A 16,527-nucleotide genomic window follows, 5' to 3' on the forward strand; every position below is an offset into this window, starting at 1 on the left:
CCAGGCAGGGGCCCCTCCAGAGACTCACATTCTGTGGTCCAGGGCAACGCCATTTAGATGCAGGAAGTCCAAGGTCCACACTTTGAGAAATACTTCCCTATCCTCTAGGGCCTTGACTCACTCTAAATGCTGCCTTGCTTGCTTGCTGAGCTCCACCTGTCCCAGGGACAATAGCTTTACCCTGACCCCCAGCTCTCTGGCACCCTCATTAGCCTCCTGCCCGGGCCTCCCCTTCAAAGCTGAAGCCGGGCACTAAGAAAGATGAAGCAGGAAGGGCTCAGAAGCAAGGCAGTGTTGTCTCCTGGCTTGTGGCTGCTGTATTCTGAATATTTTTGCCCAAAGAAGTAGGACCTCTTCCAATGGTGATGGCTACAAGAAAATGCCAAATTCACCATGCCACTAGGGACAGTGGGCTTTTGGCTATTCCTTGTGGGGCCTGTGTTGTCTATGCCCCAGCAGGCTTTCCATCCAAGTCTAACTGAAGGATGGCCCATCTCAGCTTCCTCTGCTTGGGATCAGCCCTCGCTGTCCTGCAATACCCAACGAAGAAACTCCGTGTAAGAGAACAAGCTCTTCCCTTCAAGTAGCCTTCTGCTTGAAGGGAAGAAGATCTGGGTCCTGTTCCGGTGTGAGCAGCACTTCTTTTTAAACAAGGACAGTACACTATCACCAAAACCAAATTTCCTTCTAGCCAGTAATTTCCACCTGGGAAGGGAAAGTCCTGTACTTAGTTTTACCTCATTGTGATATTCTCATTATTTTCACTTTATTAAATAAACAATAAAAACAAGATGTTTGAGAGAGAATAGTAGTTTTATAAACTCATATTTTAATTCAGGACTGAGCTTTTCTAGATAACACATTGATTTTCTGGGAAAAAAAAGTGTGTCTCATTTTCAATGAAACTATTGAACGGAGTGCAATAGTTTCTCTGGACTTTCTAATACTTAAACTATCCAAAAGCACAGGTATCAAAATGGACCAACCCTTAACAAATCATTTTCTTCCAGATCATCAATTATATCCCACAGGCTAAGTTCACAAATCTAGTCCATGTTGTAGCCCATGTAGTTATTATTTGTGGCTACTTAAGTTCCAATTTCTTTTAGCCCTGATAAATATTCTGCTTAAAAACTACACTTAGTAAGATGTGTGCACAGTAAAGAAGCCCACTGGGGCTTTTAATCCGAAATCTACCATTGGCTCCTTCTGTGTCTGTGGGCAAACCATCCAATTATAATGGCCCATAGGCCCTTTTCTGATGAGACAACTTTAATTTCCAAAATTCAATGAATATTAGAAATCAATAACCGTCCCACTGGCTATCATAAAATCACACACCACATGATACCATTACCTATCTAAGTCTCTAAAGATGGCCGGTCATACTAGAAAGCATTAGCCACTTCCTCAAATACTAACATTTTGTTTAGAAAACAAGAAAATTACGCTTTTGCCTGACTTAAAATATGAGTTTCATAGCCCTAAGCAAACCAACAATGGCCTGAAAATGGTAAAAGATAAAGATAACAACACTAGCAAGGCTAGACTCTAGGATATTGAGTTGATACATGTCACTATTTCCCTGGAAATTGGGGATGACAAATTTAATTCTTCTAATGCAGCCTCCAGTACCAAACCTGGAGCTGGGTATATACTGGCCTCTCAATAAATACTGTTGAAAGAAAAATTTACTCCTTAGGAAAAAATATCCAAAAGTCAGTTTTCAGGCAAAATTTTGGTCTAGGACGAACAGAAATATATATATTTTTTAAGTTGGCAAAGATGGAGGGAGCAGAATATATTATGAAAGTTGTCAGCTTTATATTTTGCCAAGTGAGAACATGTGGAAAATAAACAAAAAAACTCCTTCCCATCATTTTATTACAAAATGAAAAAATTAAGAATAATCTCTAAATTAAAGAGTTTTTCATAGACATTAGCCTCATGGAAACTACATTGTTCTTATTTTTCTCCTTTAGTTACAACACAGGCTGACACCTGGGAGCCACTGAACTACAAACAGCTCCTTTCAGCCTTCTAAGAGAGATCAGGAAAATAGTAATGTGAAGAGGATTAAATGAAAGAAGGTGTGACAAGGAAAAGGATCGAGATGCCACACCCGAAGAAAGAGCAGGGGCCAACGGGGCAAAGCTGCAGTGGAGTGTGGGAGATGGGGAAGGGTGGTAGGCGAAAGGCAAACACAGGTGGGTCAGCTCTGGTAAGTCTTGCCACAACCTCTCTGCTCAGTCCAATGCCTCTCAAGTTTCTCCCGGTTAATTCTCAGGAAGAATATGAACTGCTGCTGGCATGGCTTCTGCCTTTTCTGCCAGCACCACTCTAAGGAGTCTCTGAAGGATGACGACGACAGACCTGATTCTGCTGGAAACAAGAAGCCAGACTGGATAGTTGCCTCTGAATGACAGTGCAGAATAAACCAGGCCTGGAAACAGCTCAGAGTTTCTATGCTCTGCTGTTCATTCAACCGGGAATTAAAACCAGGGTTCACACCATCACTATGTTGGCCAAAGGATGTCTTCACTGACAGTGAGAAGAAAACTTGGCTAAACCTAAATGAATCATAGGACACCACTCCAGCTTCCAGCAGAGGAAGAAATATCAGTAGGGAGGGAGGCAAGGTCACATTATCTCAGCCCAGAAAAACCATACCAGAAAAATGCCAAATGACATCTTGCAGTGGTCCAGCACACAGGAAAATTACCTTGGATATTATGCTTCCAGAGACCAGTATTATGCCCCAGCATCCATGTACCCATCTTCTGATAATATCCCTTCCAGATCCAAAGTCAGAAGTATAGCCTACGTTTAGCCAATCAGCTTCTTCCAAACCTCAAGGTCATGGTGACTGGGTCAAGAATGGGCTACATGCCCCAAAGCAGATAACTGAGACTCACATATGGAACTTCTCAGAGGTAGAAAGAAGGACTTTTTCCACTGGGTGGTAAGCAGAATCCTAAAGACAGCCCCCAGCATTCTTTTTTTTAACCATTTTTTAAAAATCTTTTATTTAAGTGTTTTTCCAGGACCCATCAGCTCCAAGTCAAGGAGTTGTTTCAATCTAGTTGTGGAGGGTGCAGCTCGCAGTAGCCCATATAGCACTTGAACCGACAACCTTGTTGTTAAGAGCACTGTGCTCTAACCAACTGAGCTAACTGGCCGCCCCACCCCCAGGATTCTTATACCCAGGTTATGCAAACATTAATCCAGGCACGGCTATGAAGGGATTTTGCAGGTGTAATTCAAGTCCTAACTCAACTGACCAAGAATACAATTTGGGTGGGCCTGACCCAATAAGCTGAGCCCTATAAAGGCAGAGAGTTTCTTCCAGCTGGTGGCAAAAGACAACATCAGAGAGATTCAGAGCACAGAAGGATTTAGTGTTGCTGGCTCAAACATGAAGGGATCCATGTAAGGAGGAATAAAGACAGCCTTTAGAAGCTGGGAGCAGTCCCCACTTGATGACCGGTAAGGAAACAGGGATCATAGTCCTACTACAGCAAGGAAGTGAATTCAGGCAACCTGAATAAGCTTGGATGTGGAGTCTTCTCCAAAACCATGAGCCATTGTGGCCAATGCCTTAATTTCAGTTTTGTGAGACCTTGAACAGAAAATCCAATTGAGTCCACCCAGATTTATGACCTACATAACTGTGAACTGACAAATGAGTGTTTGAAGCTTCTAAGCTTTTGGTAATTTGTTACACGGTAATAGAAAACTAATAGACACTGGAATTGCTAGCTATAAGAATGTACCCTAGAGAGCAGTTGACCTAAAGATAAAGTCCATATAAGAAGGCAGAGACAAGAGATGGCATTTACATGACAAGCCTTTAATCCCTGGATCTAGTCACGCATAGAGCTTATCCTGATTCTAAAATTGCAGCTGTGTGAATCAACAAATCCTGTTATTATTAAAACTAGGTTGAATTGACTTTCAGTCACAAGGAAAAAAATCCTGATGCTTGCAAAAAAGAAAAAGCATCCTCAATCAATCCTGAATTAAGGCCCAACCCTGTAGACTGCGTTTACATTTCCATAGAAAAAAAAGTACAGCTACCTATTCCTACAGGGAAAAAAAAAATGCCCTTCAGCCAACTCAGGAGTACCAAAGAACTAAGGAAGACTCTTGCAAAACCATTTTCTCAACATTAAAACAATTTTGAAGGAGAAATACCTCTTGGACAAAACAGTAAGTGTGATAATGGCTTGCTGCCCAAATATCTTTGTGCTAAAACTATGGATGGTAATTAAAAGACAATCAAATCCTTCACATGTAGACACACACATGGACACATGTTTACAGGCTCAAAAAGTGGCACTGTAATTGTGCAAATTGGTCTACTTTAAAAAAAAATTAAAGTATGAAAGGATTCCTCCTAGACTTTAAAGAGGATGGTATCTTTAATGTCAAGGGTAACGTGAAGCCGTTTTGATGAGCATAATTCAACAAATAAGGGGTAATAGTAAGACGTGAAGGAAAAATGGATTTTTCATATTGATTTTAGGTAAATAATCTCTTTTCCTAGCCAGCTAAATAAAACACAGATGTCCCTTTTATAGAATAAGAACTGTGACTACAAACTCAAGGTTGAACTTCTTGTTATCGAGAGTAGGTCATTACTGAGCATTTGTTGCGTGCAAATAATTTATCACATTTGTTTCCTATAACACAGACCCTTCCTGAAAATTCCAATGGCATTCCTAAGGGTTTTGTTCATATTGGTAGAATCTCAGTCAGAACGCAGGACAGCACAAGACTAAATCCAGTCTCATTTTGAGCATCTTCCTCTGGTTCTTGGTACCAATCAATGAGTGATACCACACACAAATGTGAAAATGCCCCCGTTATTTTTGGTAAAGTCGAAGCAGCCATAGGGATAGAACACATCCCTAGGGTGCCCTGTAGGGTCAATTAACACCTAAAATGCATGACCTGGGACCCACTCACGCTGTCCTGTTCCAGCATTTTCTCTGGCCCCCCAATTTTACTCACAACAGGAACTGAATGAAAGGATGTGGATCTGCGCACACAATTTACCTCAATTGGAACAAAACCGTTTTGAACACATACTCACTATCATCAGTCTGTCTGGATCAACAGCACCCCTTTTCATGGAACAGTGCACATTTAAAATATGGCACTACCTGCATGTCTCCATTCAGTGCTCTTGCACCCATGTAATCCCAGGGCAGGGAGCTAGCACATATAGCATGTAATTTGCAAACACAGTTTAGTGAAACAATACAGAAAAACAGATTTTTTGAATCGAGCTTTTGGCAACTATGATTTGAGAATATTCAAGTAATTTCATGGTTTCGAGCTCACGAATCAGAGTTTATCCCAAATATCTGAAACCTATCACAGGTTGACTCTTACAATCACCTCAGGTTGCTAGTCACTTATGTCAAAACAAATCAGTGCTTCTTTACAACCAGCACTTTACTCGTTCACGGTGGGGCAAACAGCTGTGTTCATTGATTCAGGTTCCTAAATCATTTCTCAATTCTTTTGCACTTTTGTTGACACGAGTGAGATTGTGAAATTTGAAGGCTGTCTCTAGGCACAAGGTAATAACAAGCAGTGTTCTGTATTATCTTTAGGACATTATCCACAACTTTAGTTATTTATTTAACTTGATTTCGTCAGGCAGCTGGTTTACCTTTAGCTATTCATTTCTGCCAAGTTCTACCGTAAAAAAGTAAATCACTTAAATTCAGTCAGTTACCTTTTTTTGGATGGGGAGGAGAGATGCATCTTAAAATGACAATTTGCCTGAAGCCCTTCATTTCTTTTCCTGGCATCTGAATATCAAGTCTTTTCATTCTTTTTGCTATGATCCTAATTAGATATACCACCCACTGCTCCTTAATTATGCAATGAGGACAAGAGAAACTAGGCAGAGTATTCCAAACCAAAGCCAAGGCATTCATAACAATGATTCTAACTGTATTACATTGATTTCCAACAGAAGAATTACATATTTCAAAGAAAATCTAAAACAAGCTTATTAACATTGTGATGTCCAGTTCAGTGAGAAACTATTTGGATTGGAAAATATAGCTTCAATATCTCAAAACGTACTAAGGTCACCTTGCAAACAGCACACTATATCATGCTCCATGGGTAAATGGTAAACATGATGTTACAAAGGGTGCAAAAAAATGCATACACATTTTAAGAAAGGAAAAAACTGTATTAAAATGGTAATAATATATACTGATAACAAAAGATGAATACAAGTCAGGTGTATACCCTTGATATTTGAGACTGCAAAAGCCATGAGAGAAAGAGAGAGAGAATAAAATTAAGAGAAAATTTTACAAATGTAACTGTCACAGCCATGGTTATACAATCATGAAGTTGAAAATAGTGTAATGAAATGACTGCTGGACTTGATTTAGGTCCAAGACATAGTGAGCAGTCTCTCTAATAATATTTTACATGCATTTGCTCCAATGATAGGTAAAACATTACCCAAAAAAGTACAAGGAAAACAAGTTCACTTAAGGGCAAAAAAACTTAAAAAGTTTTAACCAGAAAGAATTCCTAGTACTAGAAAAAAGAATAATACATTTCATGATGGGCTAATTCATGTTCATACAACCAGCAATGATTGCACCTACCTCATTTAAATCCTGCCGAGTATCAAAAGCATCCTTTGGCAATATGGCAGCCCTCTGGTCTAGTCTATAAAATACAAAGAAAAATTATTTCAATTTAAAAGAAGCCTTTCAACAAGGTACATTTGAAGTGGGCAGCTACAGATCTGCTGCTCCCCTGTTAAAAACCCTCAGTGGTAGCCAGCCCACTGCCCGTAGAATAAAACCCAGCTCCTTACAATGCTCTGCAACACATTACAGTGTTTGAATTCTGCCAGCCTTCCTGGTCCCACCGCCTATTACTTTCACCCTCATCGCCTACGCAGCAGCCCTCCTGGCTTCTGTCTGTTTCCTCAACACATAGTGCTGGTTCCCCGTTCACACCTTCACACTTGCTGTCCCAGATAGCTGTTCCCCCAGATTTTCTAGAGCTGCTTCCCCTCAGCATGTAAACCAGTTCAGCTCCTCTCAATGAGGCCTTCCTGACCTTCCTAACTGGAAGTAACTCTCCCCTTCCCTCTCTCACACGGTCCTTAGATTTTCTTCTTAGTGCGTATCGCTATCCGAAATTATATTATTTATTTACATTTCCACATTAAAATGTAAGCTCCAAGACAACAGTGATTATTATATCCATTTCTACATTACTAAATCCTCAGTAAAAATCAACAATTTTTTTCTTTCATTCAAAAAAAATTTTCTGAATGAATGAATGTGATCTGATACAGTTGTTACAAAATAACACCATTTGTACACTGAAGACAGCTTTTGGAAATTTCATTCTATCTCTTACATAACACAATAAATGTCATAGCAATTGCTGGGTAACATGGTAAAAGCTGGCTTTTGCTACTATCGAGGTCCCAATAGAAGGAAAAAGAACTTAAAGCAGACAAATCTACTCCAAATCTTTTTTTTTTTTTTAAGTTTAGTTTAAAAACCAAACAAAATAACAAAATGCTACTACTGGCAGATATTTAGCTCCAAATCATGACTTGTCAAATGCTATGGTCCAATGGCATGTATTACATAACATTCAAGTTTTTCTGCAGCAGTTTGCAGGCTATTATATAATAAACATATTAAATTATAGTTATTATCCTTATAAAACAGGCCTGTTATCTTAATGAATAAGAGATTTAGTCAGTGTTAAGTCATTTATAAAAAGACTTATTTTGGGACATAAGTATTTACAATTATCTGCCTCAATTTGAGTTTTGAAGAAAGCATACATGTCCTTTGGTATAGTCAACAAGATTAATGATTTCTAAAAGTCTAGATGCACATTTAGAAATGCTACAAGCCTCATTTCTTCAAAATATTCTCAAGAACGCATGGTTCTTTCAGTCCACAGGCATTGCTTGCTGTGCAGACAATTTATTTCTGATGAGAAAAGTAAGGAGCTGGTAAAACAAAATTATGAAGGTCACACTGATACCTTCCATCTCTGCCCAACCCAGCATGTCCCTCCAGGATGTGAGAGAAGGCTCAGTGTCCCAAGCATGAGTTCAGGGAGGGATCATTCAAGCGAGACAAGAAAGGAAGTGAGGAGGTAGACTTCTGGCCCACCCATCTTATGCCCATCAAATCCCGGAGCCACAAACACAGTGGTTTCAGGGTTGCAGAAAATATGAAGTAGCTCTTTCCCACAAGATGGGGAAACCCTCTTGGGGATAAAGATTAACCCATTTTATCCAGTAACATCAAAAACTCTGAATGGCTCATCATTTCTTTGTAACTGACAGCGGTTCTCAAATTCTGTTCCTATAGTTATGGTAGCACCAGAAAAAATGGAAGAGTGGCATTTAATGGAGGGAATATTTACCAGTTTTCAACTATATTTTCTCTAGGGCTTTGGTGCGAGAAGATGGTAAAACAAATACACAAGTAGCAAATATTAATGGAAGAAAGCAGATATAGGCTTGGTTTAAAACTACAGTATACGTTATTGAGATGCACAAAACAGCATATAAGTAATATATTCACATGATCTTCTAGGAAAATTACTTATAATCTCCAGATATACCTCCAAATCAAGTTTGAGAACAGTGGTCTAAGCATCAAAGGTACTTTAATACTCATCTGAATATCTCCTATGTGCCTGGTACAGTATTGGGGATATAATAATTAATAAGCAGCATCTGTGCCTTTAGGAGGCTTACAATCAAGTGAAATCTTAAGCAGAGGATAAAACCAATGAACATGCAGCCTTGATGCCATTTCAGTAAGTCAAGGGTCATCACACAGGAGCAGATATTAGAATGGTGGAGAGGAACTGGAGAGGTAGAGACAGATCAGAGAGACATTTTCAAGGATAAAAACAATCAAGAGATCTTGGCTGTGGATTCAAAGTATGGAATAATCAAAATGATTCCAAAGTTGTGATCTTGTATGACAAGAAAAATGACAGTTTGTTTTTCTAATGGAGATAGAAAAATGTGTACTTTTGGTGAGGAGATTGAGGGAGTGGGTGTACAGAGAGGTAATTCATGCATTTAGATTTAGATATTTGAAGCTTGAGGCAAGGTTGAAATAGGGAAGTGAAACTATCTGAGCAGGGCTCACCCCAGAACAGGGCACTCACTCTACAGTGTGTTCATCAGAGCGAGAGTGGTGACCATAACACTGATGCCCGTGGTCACAGGTTTTGTGTCGGTTGTTTTCCCCATTGCCTAGCATGGTACCTGCCACATGGTACACACTCAGTACATGTACATGTCAGTACATGGATGGATAAATGAGGAGACAGAAGGAACCGGAACTAAGAATGACTTCCTGACCTACCACTTACTAGGGATGTGTACCCATGGGCAAGATATTAACTGCTCCACAGTTCAGTTTTCTTATCTCTAAAACTATAGATAATAATGGCTACCTCATAGGCTATTCATGATGTGAAGGACAGTTCATGAATAATGCTTATTACGACCATTAGCTACGTTAAAAGTAACACATGGAATCTATAATCACATAAAAATATCATAATAGAATTATATAATAAAGATAATTAATTAAATATACATTAATAATACCATGTTTCCCCGAAAATAAGACCTAGCCGAACAATCAGCTCTAATGCGTCTTTTGGAGCAAAAATTAATATAAGACCCGGTCTTATATTTTATATTAATATTATATGATATGATATGATATGATATTATAAGACCCAGTCTTATATTATGTAAAATAAGACCGGTCTTATATTAATGTTTGCTCCAAAAGACGCATTAGAGCTGATTGTCCGGCTAGGTCTTATTTTCAGGGAAACAAGGTAAGAATTGAAGCCTTATGAATAAAAAAGCTGAAAGTGGTAAATAAGCTGGGACATCCTTAACTCGGGGCCACTGAGCAGATCTCCGAAAGTGGCCCTGTTAGGGTGCAGAAGAAAGAAAATGGACGCACAACTATGGAGGTAAAAAGCCAAACAGAATAGCACTCCAAATGCCAAAGAGAAAGAAGTTAATAGAAAGAAGATTCAAGAAGAACCTAACAATTCACCAGCCCTTGCCATGCCAGGCTGGGACTGCGAGGCAGTTTACTTATACTATTGCATTTCATCCTCATGGCACCTATATGACATTAGCCTTATTATATCCATTTGACCTAATAAGAGACAGTTAGGGCAATTAAATAACTTTACCCATTCATTAAACAAATTTTAAGCCCCAACTCTGTTCCAGGTACTACTATAGGTGTTGGGAATAAAACAAAGTCTCTGCCCTCATGGAACTTATATTCTTGCAGAAGGAGAGAGAACGTAAGGAAACAAACCAGTGTCCTACGGTGCACCAGATGCTAAGTAATACGTAGAAAAAGAAAGAAAGCCAAGAGAACAGGACGTGCAGCAGGAGTGCCCAAGCTCACTCATACTGCTACAAAATTTCAGTCATCTGGAGATAATGAGAATGAAAGCATAGAAATAAGAGGTTACTGGATTGGAAAACAATAAAGGTCATGGCAGAAGAGGAAACAGAAACAAAAGCTTCTCACTTGAGAAGTTTAACAATGAAAAGAGAACTGAAACGTAGCTAGGTGTCTCAAATGCCTTTCTTCCTAAAATCTTTAAAGATACTGCTTGAACCATTTACAATCCTGGCTGAAAGGTGGCCTAAGCACAAAAACCGGGTCGCATTGAAACACTCCCTCCAATTCTCTTGCCTCCCTTCACCCAAAACAACAAAATAGACCAAGCACATCCCTATCAAATGCATGCTTCTAGAGAGGGCAATGATGAGTAGGCCAGTCAGAGCACTCTGCCAACTTCATACAAGCCTGCCCCCTACCCCAGGCCCAAGCAATAGGAAATGCACCCTGAATTCCTCAGAGCCTGATTGTGGCTCTCCGTACTGATCAGAGTGCAATGCTTTCAAACACCACCACCACCACCACCAGGACCAGCACCACCACCACCATTGTCATCACCACCAGCATTACCACCACCATTCCAATGACTGTCATCATTTTTATCACCCCCATTATCACCACCACCACCACCCACCCAACCCTCCACCCTCATCCCTATCACCACCATACCACCCCCCACTGCCACCACCACTGCCACCACCATGATATAATTCAAAATAAAATCACTGCTCAACAGAGAAACACAAAACTTATTTGTTTGCTGATATTAAAAGAGCTTTTCCCTGGGTTCTGTAACTGCAAAATTATGGATAGCTGATTGAAGTGCAGCTTTCCTAAAAATTGTGGAGTTCCCACATTGCTGGAACCCTAAAGCCTGTGCTGAGCCAGCATGTAGGGTCATCCTGCAGTGGCTTTCTCCTGGGAGGTGGACTGGAATTCAAAATAGCACAATGAACAAAGTGTTAAAATGTGTTTCTTGGCCTAAGAATAATGTGAAACCATAGATGTGACAATTTCTGAAGAAGCAGTATTTTAGCATAGGCTTTTTGATTTATACCACCATTTCAACTATCCAGAATTGAATTAGCAGATGACAGTATTCCCTATCTCAGTGAAAAGCTTCCCCACCTGCCTAACTGCTATGGATGACATCTGAGAGTTGGTTATCTGACATTTCCTCTCCCTCAAACCCAACAGCCAATTTATTACTGAGTCCTTCAATTTCTTATCCCAAATAACTATTAAATTTGTCTTCTCCCTTCCAGCTCCGCCACTACCACCTTAGGCCAAGTCACCACAATCTGTCTCCTGGACTGCCTCCCTACTTCTCTTCTACGCTCTCGAAACCATTTCCACACAACCTTGTCACTACCTTTCTGCACACTGAATTTATAATAAAGACCAAAATTCTTAATATTGCCTATGACATCCTGAAGGATTTAGCATCTGTCCACATCTTCAACCTCCGTTCATAACACTTTCTTTCTCTGTGCATCCACTACACTCATTCTTTTAGTTACTTGGATGTACCATGACCCTTTCCACCTCAGGTCTTTGTATATGCTGTTTCTGTGTCCATTATGTTCTACTCTCTCCAGTTTCTCGCCTCATTAACTCATCCATCCTTTAGATACCATGTACAAGACCAACAAGGTTTCCCTTTTATGTCTTACTGTATATGTCTTCTCCATCAGCTGTGTAACATGTCTTAGTCCCTAACCATGTATTCATATATTTGATTTGCCTCTTTCTCATGATGGTAAGCTCCGTGGGGCAGAGACCAATCAGTCTTGCTTAACATTTTATTCTAAGGCTAATCCTGGCATCTGGCCCATAGTAGACACTCATATGTGCCAATTCTGGTATATACCTGAGTGTGTGCAATGATTATGATAAAACTCATGCTTCGTCTTCCAACTATAGCATGCTAGCAAGATGGGCAGAATGGATGGCTCTCATTCCCACAAGCAGATACATTTCTTCCCTGAGGAGACCTGCTAAACATTAGCAAGTGTCTTTCTAACTAAAATCTGGGCAGAGAGAGTAAAAGGAGAGCATTCAATACCCTTTTCAGAGGGCTTCATATATAGAGTCAGAACCTTAAAGCCGAGCAGTGCATACCATGGATCACAACTAAGAGTTCCAGAAATTCTACTGCATTAGATTGAGCCTGTGTATTGGAAAGCAACATGGAATGCACTAATGTATACCCAGATGGCTGTCAGCTGGCTGTACGACTGTTGTTTCCTGAAAGTCTTTTGAAAACAAAAGGTATATCCCAAGAGGACAACCCTCTGAACAAAACATTCTCTATGAACAAACAATAGCTCTATAGGCAGACCCAGACAAGATGTCAATAAATTCCAGTAATATTATTAGCAACAATAACAACCCTCAACACCAGTAAACATAAAGTTCCTTTCTCTAGGGAGTCTAAGTTCTATTAAAGACATCCTCTTACTGGGTTTTCCCAAATTTCTATGCTAAAGGACCAAGGTTAAATATTGGGCAGCGAACTTCAAAGATAAAGAAACGGAGGCACAGAGTTTAAAACGACTCCCAAAGAGACTATGGACAGAAAACAGAACTAGAATTCAAGAGATGTTCATGAACTGACTTTCCGATCCAATGTACCTACTGTACAGGTCAGTAAACTCCCAGAGGGGAGAAGGATGTCATGGCTAGAATCAGAACACCGAACACCTCCCAGGAGCTAGAGCACGAGCCCCACCTCACTTCCCACCTTATACTTCTCTGAAGACTGCAATCAACCAGTATTATTAAAGAGCTCCACACTGACTGAATCAGAATTTCCCAAGGAGAGGACTAGCAATGTATATGTAACAAGCGCTCCAGGGGATTCCTAATTGGGAAAACTTATCCTAAAGGTCCAGGCACAACCACGTGGGAGGAGACCAGTGGCTAAAGGGCACAGGTGAGGGACTTGTGAGAGTACAGGAGTGACCTGGCCTGGCCTCCCAGGGCATACATTTCAGAAGAGGGAAGGGCTGCAACCCTGGAGACTCTATGAGAAAGTCCAAACACAAGGCAGCCCAGCTGCACTGGAATAGATACGGCTCCTCATCTTGGTGGGCTATACCAGAGCCCAGAAACAGCCAGAACCATGCCGTGCCCAGAGAATGGGTGAGCACTGAGTTGGGTCCCCAAGGCTAGCATCAGGACTGGCATAGGAAAGGACTAGTCACATGTATGGCTCAAAACACCCTGTGAACCAGAAATGAAGAGTTTGGGAAGGGATATTGAGGACAGGGGATTTAATGGGAGCTGAGGTCCTAATAATACCTTTTTTATTAATAGTAATGGCAGCACCTGGTTTGCTGAGCAGGATACAAAGCACTTTGCTTGCATCATCTCATTTACTCCATTCACTTAATAAATTATTATTAGATACCGACTCCTTGTGCCAGACAGTGCTCAGCCAGGAGGCAGAGTGGTTGTCGCAGATGCTTCAGCTCTGTGGACAGTTCTGCTCACTTGCATTATCCCTCCTGAAGCACCTGCCAAGTCTCTTCACTCTTCTGCCTCAAGGTTTTTGCCAGGCAGAGCTCTCTCCCTCAGCCTGGAAGTATGGGGGAGTAACCTCCCCAGAAGGTGACGGAGAGGGCATTTTTGTGGATAAACACTGCAGCACCCAATTTTCAGAGGGATACATCTGAGAACATCCTATATAGTTCCTCAGAGAGGCCCCCGGGGACCAATTGCAGTCACCAAGAGAGTTCAATGACACACCTGCTGTCAGCTTTTCCTCCTTCTCTATTTCCTGCTTCCCAGGGTCACCTCCCTAGTTCAGGCCTCCTATGTGGCTCGGCTTTCTGGAGGAACCTAACGTAAGAAAGTGAGCAATGTAACAAATGTACAATGTCTCTCTGGAGCTTACAGCCCAGGACAGAGTGAAAAATAATACACATACAAAGATTTAGTTCAGGGATAGATGCAGTGAAGGATACAGGGGATCAAAAGTAATGGCGGGGGCAGGGGGTGGTGAGGAGATTGGCTAATTTGAATGACAAGTGAACATTTGATGAATATTAAATACTTATTGCACTGGGCACTGTGATATTACATCTGATACTCAGCCTTCCAACACTTTAACCTTTAAAGCATGAATCAGGATGGCTCTAGAAACAAAGGAAATTAGAAAAAAAAGCACAGAGGACTTGAGTAGACATTAATATTAAACAAGCCTCAATGCTGTGTGTTCTTAGTAAAGGTTTTCTTTCTCTCCCAAGAAGAAAAAGTCACGAAGTCTTCTATCCTCATCTCTCCTATTCCTGCCATCTTCGTTGCCACCATCACCTGCATGGGTGAAGCATCAGCCTCCAAGATGTTTTCCTATTTCCCCACAACACACACTACCTAGAGTGGTCTTTTAAAGATGTAAAATCTGAGCGTGCCATTCGCCTATTTATAACCTCCAATGGCTTCTCTCTGTACTTGGGACAGGATCCGAAATCCACACCCCGCCTCCCAGGCCCTGAGCAATCTGGCCACTGCCAACCTCCCTGACATCACCTGACGCATTCCCTCTGTAATTCACTGTACTCCAGCTTTACAGATGACTGTCTATGTCTTGAAAAAAGCCAGCACCTCTGTACCTGCTATTCCTGGAGTACATGTGCTAGTGAAGAGTCTCATTTCATTTTGAAGCAAACAACAAATGCTATACATGCATTCAATACAAAGACTGAGGTAGTCTTGGCGCAAGATGAATAAAACCTGGGTCAGTGTTGGTCTGAAGGGCAAGGATGAATTAATGATCAGAGGTCAAATCAGAGGGGCCTGGTCCCCCCCATGCTTTTGTCTTACTCTCGTTTGACCAGGCACCCAGACACTCTTTTGCCTTAACACTGGTTCTTAATTCTCTTCTCCCATAAGTTTCAGGTTCTTCCCATGCCTCCAAGTCACTCCAACACTGTACTGATTTTCTCCGCTCAGCACATTTTATCTCTGATCTACTTCTGACAACACCCTCCCTGTCCTGAGGGGAACTAGGCCTCCACATGCACATCCCAAGGGCTCTATTATGTGTGTTTAGATTCATCCAATATGTTGGGAGTGGTCAGAATTATTTGTTTATGTAGGTGTTAAATTTAAGGCATCATATAAGAAGCCTTTGAAAGTTGACCTTGGTCCTGCTTCCACCCCTGCTCAACATTTCTCCTCTTGGACCCCGACCGCATTTGAGTGGGTCCTGCTATTTCCTTAATCCCTGGCACCTGCAAGGTCATAGGGTCCATCTTGGTAAGAACTCTGTGCTATTGGATCCCTGAGAGCCTTGTTCTGCTCAAAGGGCATGAGAAGAAACTTTCTTTCTTCAGCCTTTATCCCCGGATAAAACACTCAAAGGAAGAGGTGCTTAGGACACAACTTCTGGTTTTAAGCATCATCTGGCCCTGTAAAAGTCACCTTTACTATTTCCTATCTTATCCCCACTAATCCCAACTATAAAAGCCACAGGTGCCATTGAAAATGTCTCTTAAGTTTCCTCCAGTTCACAAAAATTAAAAATAAATCCATTCTCTCCTAACACTCTCCTAATATTCCCGTCTACCTCAAACTGATATAAGACAGTTCAAAATAAAAAAAAAAAACAACAGAGAAAATGAAATTTCATAATATGATTGCAGAGATTTTAACAAATGTATTATGGTTCCATATCCTGAGCAGTGTGTACTATCTTTTTTCATTTATACACAATTTTCTCATTTAAAAACTTAATAAGGGCTCAATGGGGGAAGTTTTGTAAAACAAAAACACAAAGAATATTTTTAAATCACCCACAATCATCCCACCTGAAAGTAATCACCAATAAAATATTGACTTTTGTCCTCCAGTATATACTTCTGTACATAATTATATAGTAAGCAAAAACAGAACCACGCTGTAATAGCATTATGTATTTGCTTTTTTTGCACATATAAATAAATCGTAAACATGTGCCCATGTTAATAAAGACTCTCATAAAACACAGCTTTAAATATCAATCATGCAGATTGGTATTTGTCCAGGGCATGGTGGTATA

The 16,527-nt window shown here is 40.7% G+C and overlaps 1 protein-coding gene across 4 annotated transcripts in view; it reads right to left on the bottom strand.

The window, feature by feature from the left end:
• Nucleotides 1-16,527, bottom strand: part of FAM13C (family with sequence similarity 13 member C) — a 111,622-nt gene that overhangs the window by 44,433 nt on the left and 50,662 nt on the right. For all 4 annotated transcript variants that reach the window (XM_033131036.1, XM_033131039.1, XM_033131038.1 and 1 more), the window contains one exon: nt 6,645-6,708. In XM_033131036.1, coding sequence (XP_032986927.1) covers nt 6,645-6,708 — 64 coding nt within the window. The remainder of the gene's footprint in view (nt 1-6,644; nt 6,709-16,527) is intronic.

This window comes from Rhinolophus ferrumequinum, chromosome 16 (assembly GCF_004115265.2).
Source record: "Rhinolophus ferrumequinum isolate MPI-CBG mRhiFer1 chromosome 16, mRhiFer1_v1.p, whole genome shotgun sequence".
Lineage (NCBI taxonomy): Eukaryota > Metazoa > Chordata > Mammalia > Chiroptera > Rhinolophidae > Rhinolophus > Rhinolophus ferrumequinum.